At 53.2% G+C, this 8,232-nt stretch overlaps 1 protein-coding gene across 2 annotated transcripts in view; it reads right to left on the bottom strand.

The window, feature by feature from the left end:
• Positions 1-1,851: 1,851 nt before the first annotated feature.
• Positions 1,852-8,232, bottom strand: part of Cux1 (cut like homeobox 1) — a 289,376-nt gene continuing 282,995 nt past the window's right edge. For both annotated transcript variants that reach the window (XM_028766044.1, XM_028766045.1), the window contains exons 18-23: positions 8,020-8,136; positions 5,875-5,958; positions 5,169-5,225; positions 4,264-4,344; positions 3,107-3,171; positions 1,852-2,928 (exon numbers count right to left, since the gene is read on the bottom strand). In XM_028766044.1, the coding sequence (XP_028621877.1) occupies positions 2,859-2,928; positions 3,107-3,171; positions 4,264-4,344; positions 5,169-5,225; positions 5,875-5,958; positions 8,020-8,136 (474 nt within the window). In that variant the 3' untranslated portion in view covers positions 1,852-2,858. The remainder of the gene's footprint in view (positions 2,929-3,106; positions 3,172-4,263; positions 4,345-5,168; positions 5,226-5,874; positions 5,959-8,019; positions 8,137-8,232) is intronic.

The following is an 8,232-nucleotide window of genomic DNA, read 5'->3' as shown; positions in this document are numbered from 1 at the left end:
TTGACCTTTGTAAAGTCCTTTCACTCACAGGAAATCAGATTCACTGATTATTTTCCAGGAAGCAGCAGGGGTGGCATGGGCCTGAGGGGGAACTGGGCTGACACTGGAAAGATGGGGTGTGCTGAGCACATGGAAACTTGCTTGGGGCCACTGAAATCAGCCAGACCTCTGTTGAGGCCTGTCCGGGTACCTGTTTCTTCTCTGCTACACAGGGACCAGCAGCTGCTCCATCTCTAGACCTGGCCAGCAAACACTTAATGAAAGTTTAGGCTGGAATCCAGTCATTGATTGGATGTGTGGCTGTGAACCAGGAGGTTCCCAGTCAGGAAGGGTAGGATAGGGGTGGAAGACAAACCGAGTCCCTGGGTGGTCTGGCTATGGAACCCACTGTCCCCACTGGAGATGGGATCTGGGGACATGAAAGAGGACTCACCTGGTTCTAAGCTGTGGCTTGAATTCGATGGTGGGCTGTCAGTGGCTGGCGAGGATTTTGGGATGGGAAACCCAGGATAAGACAATGGTTCTGATTTCCCAGAGGAGGAAGTGAGGAGTGAGTCTGACCCACATGAGGAACTGACAGGACACATAGAAGGAGGGTGGTGGTGATTGGCTGAGAGCAGCTGTCATGGAGATTGGAATAAGGGTCAAGGGTGACAGGTGCATCCGGGCTCCCAGAGGCTTTGGGGCCTTGGAGGACGATCAAATAAGACAGATGATAAGGTGGTGCTTATGGTGGCTCTGAAGGAGGGGCCTCCCTGGATGCAGAGACCAGAGAGAGCTCGGGAATAAACCTGACATGGAAATAGCCCAGGGAGTCTTTTTAAAAAAAAATATATTTTATGTATATTGGTACTTTGTCTGCACACAAGATGGCATCAGACAGGTGTGAACTGCCATGTGGGTGCTGGGAACTGAACTCAGAATCTTCGGAAGAGGGGTGAATGCTCTTAACCACGGAGCCGTCTCTCCAATGAGTCGTCTCTCCAGAACCCCATCCCCCTCCTTTTTTTCCCCAAGACAGGGTTTCTTTGTGTAGCCCTGGCTATCCTGGAACTCACTCTGTAGAACTAGGCTAGTCCCGAACTCACAGAGATCCACCTGCCCCTGGCTCCTGAGTGTTGGGATCAGAAGGGTGCACCACCACTGGCTGGCTCCCAGTGAGTCTTGCTTTGTGGGTGGGACAGACTGGGGAAAGCTGCTTCTCAGAGCACTGGAGAGTGATGACTTTGGTGCATTTGGCAAGCAGGGACCCAAGAAGAAAAGGTATGCTTCATACATAGCTCTGAGGCACATAGAAATAGAAGTAGGGACTCCCCAGGAGCTGACACAGAGGTGACATGAACCTGTTGGGACACGCCAGGCCCTCAGCCATGGCTGGTCTGACTAACTGATGAGTACTCTGTGACTTGTGGTTTTATGAGACAGTGCTGCTGTTGTAGCTCAAACTGAAGGGATGATCCTGATTGCTGGGAATCTATGTATCTGTATCTATCAGGTGTTATTTCTCTTTTGGGGTGGGGACTCTATTCAGGGCCTTGTGCATGCTAGGTAACACTCTACCACTGAGCCACGCCCCCAGCCCCTCACTGGGGGATTCTAGGCAGGGGCTCTACCACTGAGTACACCCCCAGCCCCTCACTGGAGGATTCTAGGCAGAGGCTCTACCACTGAGCCACGCCACCAGCCCCCCCCCCCAGCACTGGGGGATTCTAGGCAGGGGCTCTACCACTGAGCCACACCCCCAGCCCCTCACTGGGGGATTCTAGGCAGGGGCTTTACCACTGAGCCACGCCCCCAGGCCCTCACTGGGGGATTCTAGGCAGGCTGTAACACTGAATTAGATACAACAGGTTGTTTGGGAATAAAGAATATATTTCTGGTCTGGAGTGGGTTGTACTGAACAGACTCAACACTCTGGTCTGGGTTCCAGGAAAGCTCTCGACATATAGCATTCTGGGGGATAGGAAGGATGGGGGAAAGCCTACCTACATGCCAGGTAAGCTCCAGGGGGCTGATGCTACAGGCACCCACCAGCCTCTCAGACACCCAGTGTTCAGCTGAGGAGTCACGGAATACAAGACCCCATGGTGGCTGCAATGATTCTTTATTTCATGCGAAGCTGAAGAAAAAGATCAAATCCACCTGAGGAAGATCTGTCTGAGGTCCTGAGAGCTGGCCTTGCTATCATGGCCCAGGACAAGTTTTGCTGGGGCCTCTCAGACCATGGTGTGTGATGCCTGAGGCACAGGGGCCTTGTTGGACAGACTTCCTCTTCTAGAAACCAGAATAGTTTGCTAAAGAAGCAAGCAGAACTCAAATCATGGACTGGGTGCAGGGAAGTGGTAGTGGAAACCATCCCGCCCTCTGTGGGGCTCCCTGTCTTGGGGATTTGCCATTAAGGTTGTATCATGGCTGCCTCCCGCCCAGAATAGGGCAGATGAAAAGCCTGGGGCCTAGAAGAGCCTCCCACCTATTTTATTGTGCGGTGGGGTCTTAAGAGAGCCTATAGGAATGCCAGAGTGGGTGGTGACAATCTGTATCACAGTCAGAAAGCTCTGCCACCAGGGCTAGAGGTTCTGATGTGGGCGGAGCCCAGGTCACGTGACTAGACTGAGGCTGGCGCCTCAGGGCGAGCCTAGCCCGGTGCTGGGGGCTGTTTGAACTTTGGGGCTCCAAGGAGGCTGTGACAACCTCTAGGGGATCTGAGCTTCTGGCAGCTGTTGGTTGAAGATAGAGACAGTTTCCGTGGGGGATTTTTTTGGGGGGGGGGGAGGAGAGGGGAAGTCTACATCATTAGAAGCAGCTGATCAAGCAGGGGACCGAGCAGCAGCCAACACATCTCCGGTGAGCCTGGGGGGTCACTGCCATAAGTCACCAGCTGCTGCCCCGTTGTCACTCTCGTGGAATTTGTGCAGATGATCGGCGAATCTGAGGGAACAGGGACACAGCTGAGACAGTGTGACCACAGATAGGTGACCACAGGCTGGGGACACTAGGTTGGGAGCTATGCTAGAGGCTGGAGCAGCAGCAGTCATGGAGCTTGCGGCTGCTGCTGGGGGTCCCAGGGCTTGGCAGGATGTTTGGGGAAGGCCAGGGACATTCTTACTTCTTGGCGCAGGTGGCAGCACAGTCTCTCTCCACGCTCTCACTCCAGGCCAGCTTGTACAGCACCTGCTCAGGTAGAGACACCATGAACTATCTTCCCTGCCTTAAGACAATTACAACTGTCACCCACAGACGTTAGGCCTCTTCTCTGTGGGGTAGGAAGGTTCCCACGGCCCAGGTCCGAGGGTGGATGGCCTTGGGGATGTGCCTGAGCCCACCTACTTCCCAGATGCTTGGAAACAGACACAGAGCTCTTCCAGTTGTTCTCCTAACACTGTGGGCATAGTCAATAAGACCAGCAGACCTGAAACCCAGGCTAGCAGTAGGGCTGTCTCACTCTGCCTAGCAGGGGCACTGGTCCTGATGCTGGAGCCTTCCATGCCCGCACTTACTAGCTCTCTCTTTGGTGGACAGAGGCATCACTCAGCCTGTGTCCTTGGTCTAGCCTCAGCCCACTGACTATAAAGGGTTTCCCTACCTGGAAAACAGTTGCACATGGGCCTTCTCCTCTGTGTAGCCCACTGTCTGTTCCCTGGGGATCTAGTTAGACCTCCATTTTTTACCTGCCCTAACCTTCCACCATTGCTGGAAATGGAACCCAGGGTTGTGTACAAGCAAGCATACTTCTGAGCCACACCCCAGCCCCTCACTGGGGGAATTCTAGACAGGGCTCTACCACTGAGCCACACCCCAGCCCCTCCCTGGGGGATTCTAGGCATGGGCTCTACCACTGAACTACATCTCTACTTTTCTTTTACTTTTTGAGAGACGGCCTCATTAAGTTGTCCAGACTGTCTTCGGACACGCTATGTAACCCAGGCCAGACTTGAACATGTGATCCTCCTACTTCAGCCTCCTTAGTAGCTGGGATGATCTATATGCCCAGTTCCTCACTCATCTTCCCACAAAACCCTTGCAGGACTGGGTCCCTGGTCTCCTCTTCACAGTAGCTTGGCTGTGTTCCAGCCAGAGGGGCTGATACTGGGGTGTTTCTTGTCTTTAAAAATGCATTGAAGTCCTTGGAGTTGAGGAGGAGACAGGAGTGAGCCAGAGTGAAGGACGTGGCATCAGGGAGGCTCTGGAAACCCTCCACACTGTCACAGCACCCTGTCACCCAGAAAGGCTTGGAGACATCACTGGCGATGTCCACATGCTCACCAGGAAGACCAGGCAGTGCAGGAACAAGGTGTAGAAGAAGCCGATGGTGCGGGCCATTTTGTTGGAGAGAATCAGACGCCCCTGCAGGTAAACAAGGTGGGGGGGGTGTAGGGCAGCGGTGCTCTGTGCTCCTTTCTGCAGAGGTCTGCAGGCAGGGGAAGGGATGGGCTGACAGCAGGGCCCTACTTTCCCCAGGGTGGGGGGACTCAGGCTACAGAGGTAAGTTCTTTGCATACATGTGTGTGCACACACGTCTGTGGACGCCAGAAGTCGGTGTCAGGTGTCTCCTTTAATCACGCTCCACTTTTGCTTATTTTATTGAGGCAGCCTCTGTAGTGTGGCTGGCCTGAAAGTCGCTATGTATGTGTGGCTTTTATCACACAGAGATCTGCCTAGCTCTTCGTGCTGCCCACTATGCCTGGTTTCCCCTCCCCCCTTAAAGACAGCTCTCCTAGAGAATCTGGAGCCCAGATTTGGCTAAGCTAAAAGCCAGCAAGCCCCACATTTCTCTGAGTCATTCTGCCAACGCCAATGCCGCCACTGCCGCCACCACCACCTCAACCCCACCCCCACACCCCACCCAGGCTAATGCTGGGTTCAGGGGCTCATCAGGGCACTAGGCGGTTCCACATGGGTGGTGTGACTCAGACTCAAGCCCTGTGTGCCCAGCAAACACTTCCTCTGCAGAGCTACTGACACCCAGCACTGGATAGTTTCTGGCAAATGGTGCCTCCTGCAGGCAAGTCTCTGAAACTACAGGCAACGGTGCTATCCGAGGAGCACAGAGGTGGACACCTAGCAGGGCCCAGAAGAGGGTCTGTGTGATCCAGGAGCTTCCTCAGAGGGGATGAAGATCAAAGACACAGGTACAGCACAGGTAGAGACAAGGATGTGAATGAACTCACCATGCCAAGTGTGGCCTTGTCCCAGGGGCTCAAACCCAGGTATTTTCTCTGCCGCTCCTGAAGGAAAGAGACATGATGGAAGGGTTCCACAGAGAGAGGGGCCCTACCTGTGCAAGGCTGCCTGAATCCTGACGTCACTTTACAACCCCAGAGGGCTGCCAGAGATTCCCTGGGTGTCTAACCTGTGTCACACTCAATACGACAGCCTGGGATCCCCAGTCTAGCAGGTCCTTCAATGTGTAGGAAAGTTCTCCATGGGCGTGCCTTCCATAATTTAGGAGGGAGGGGCCTGGGGTGGCTCCTGTCACCAGTCACCTGTCACAGGGAGTTGTGACCCTTTTGCTGGACTGCCTGTCCCTATAGGTGTACTCTGGGTTAACCTGTTCACCAGTGGTTCTCAACCTGTGGGTTGTGACTCCTTTGGGGGTCGAATGATGGGCTCCCAGGGGTCATCTAAGATCATTCTGCATATCAGATAGTTACATCACGAGTCATAGCAGTAGCTAAATTACAGTTAGGAAGTAGCAACGAAAATAATTTTAAGGTTGGGTCAGCACAACATGAGGAACTGTATGAAAGGGCTGCAGTTGTGGGAAGGCCGAGAACTGCTGCTGTTCACGGGCACACGCCTTACACTCATGGAGGGTTCTAGGCAGCACTGTACCCCTGAGCTACATTCTCAGCCCTAGAGTAGCTACTCACGAACCCTCTTGCTGAAGGAGGAGAAAGGGTCCAGGCGTTCTTCGTACTGGGAGGAGTAGCGCAGCTCCGTGTCATCACTGCCGATACCCTGCAGGGGAAGAGGATGCGCGCAGTCGGCCACCGGGGTTCGGGAGTCTGGGCTCTAGGGAGGACAGTTGGGAGAGGGCGCCAGGATGCCAGTGCTAATACGGCCAACGTGTTATTGGGTGGCCTGGCTTCTGAGTTCTCTTTCCTCACTTCTCAACCCCAAGGCTGGGGTCACAGCACCTCTGGCGAGCTAAATCTGAGAAAGGCTGGAATGTAGACTGTTCTCAGTGCGTGGGGCAGTTTTCTGTATGTGTGTTTTCGGGAACCTTGCACTTCTGGCCTTAAGTAATCCACCTGTCTCAGCCTCCCAAGGAGTTAGGGCCACAGAGGAGTACCTGAGGAAAAGGCCTGAGGTACTCAGGGGGCACATTTCCCAACAGTGCCGTAGGCTCTGGTTTGCGGAGCCCGGGTGCCCTCTAGTGGCCTAAAAAGGGTTCTTGCTTCAATTGGGTGGGAGAGTCCTACGAGGGCCACAGATGTCTCAGTTTCCCCTCTCCCTCGATTTTTCTTTTGTGTGTCTCTGTGTATGTGCGCGTGTGCACACGTATGCTCGCGTACGTGTGCTAGCATAGAGGTCCTGAGGTCAGGAATCTTCTTCGATTATATTACACTGAGGCAAAAATCTCTCGCTTGAACTAGAGCTTGTCTTTATAGCTAGTCCAGCTAAAGCTTGCCTCTCTGCCTTCGGGATTCTGGAATTACAGGCAGGCCGCCACACCCAGCTGCCATTTATGTGGGAGCGGGGGATCTGAACTCTAGCTTACAGGTTTGCACCGCAAGCATTTTATCCCTGGAGCCATCTCCCCAGCTCCTTTTCGTACCCTCTGTTTTCCCTGAGCTGCAGAAAGAGTTTCTGTGTGCATGGTGGACCCTGCCTGGGAGGCCTGGGGGCTGAAAGAAGCCACCACAACAGACTTCTAGTCTTTTCTGTTCATTGTTTTGAGGATGCACATTATGGATGGTCTTTTTATTTTTTTGTTTTTCTAAAATGTAGTTTTTATGTGTGGTTTGCTTACATGAATGGGTGTGTGCCACAACCACTCAGTGCCCACAGAGGTCAGAAAAGGGTATCTCCCCAACGTTCTTACTCAGTTTTAGACAGGGTCTTATTCGGTAGTCTAGGCTGCACTCAAAGTGTTGAACCTCCCGAGTTCACTTTCCAACATCATCAGGTACTACGCTGTCTGGCCAATTTCAAATATTGTGAGGAGGCTGGGGAGATGGCACAGTGGTTAGGAGAACCAGCTACTCTTCCAGAGGGCCTGAATTTGATTCCCAACACCTACACAGAGTCTATAACTCCAGTTCCAGGGGATCCAGTGCCCTCTTCTGGCCTCCTTGGGAGTGCCCTCTTCTGGCCTCCTTAGGTACCAGGCACACATGTAGCAGACAGACAAACATGGAAGCAAGACATCCATAAATATAACATAAAAATATATAAATCTTAAAGGTTTTGCTTTTGTTTTTATTTAAAACACACCGATTGGAGCTAGGAATAGTGTGGTCCATGCACGCGATGCCAGCACTTGAGAGGTAGAAGCAGGGAGGTTGGAAGTTGCAGGCCAGCCTCAGTTACATAGTAAATCTGAGGCCAGACTGAAATACATATGTCCCTGTCTCAAAAACACTGTCCCACACCCCCCCAGCCCCCCAGGGCCCATGGTACATGTTTAGCACACAGGTCTAGGGTGAGCTAGCAGAGTACCCCTGAATTGCAGATGGGTGGCTGGAGCTGACCAGGCCTTGGTTGAGGACTCTGACATATGCTGTATCTTGCCACTTCCTTGCTGGTTTGAATGAACGTCTACAGGGTTTCTCTCTAGAGGCTTATCCCACGCACGAAGTGGATATCTGACAGGGGGAAGGGGGGTGAATATCTTTTGGGGTCCCCCTGGTGCTGACCACCCAGTGGATTACTGCCTAACCCTCCCTAATCTTGCCTCAAGTGCTGGAACAGCCTCTCACCCCAGCTACAGTTTTTCTGGGACTAACAGGAGCATGCATGGGGTGGGGGAGGGGGCAGGGGGTGGAATGGGGGGTAGAGTGGGAGATGAGGACTTACCCGGCCAGGGTAACTCTGCAAGAACTTGATCTTCTCAAAAAGCTTGATGTTGTCGGCACGCAGACTGTCCAGCTCGCTCTGCAAGGCCTGGATGGTGTGCTGGGCCATGCGGCTCTCCTGTGAATGGGATCAGGGCAAGGGTGGACAAAGGAGAAATATGAGAACTTCATTTGCCTGGGGCCTTTTCTGTGCTCATGTATACCTTGGTGTGTG

Source organism: Grammomys surdaster, unplaced genomic scaffold (assembly GCF_004785775.1).
Source record: "Grammomys surdaster isolate TR1022 unplaced genomic scaffold, NIH_TR_1.0 166, whole genome shotgun sequence".
NCBI lineage: Eukaryota > Metazoa > Chordata > Mammalia > Rodentia > Muridae > Grammomys > Grammomys surdaster.
Note: the sequence above shows the minus strand (reverse complement) of the source record. Positions and strands in the feature narration are given on the sequence as shown.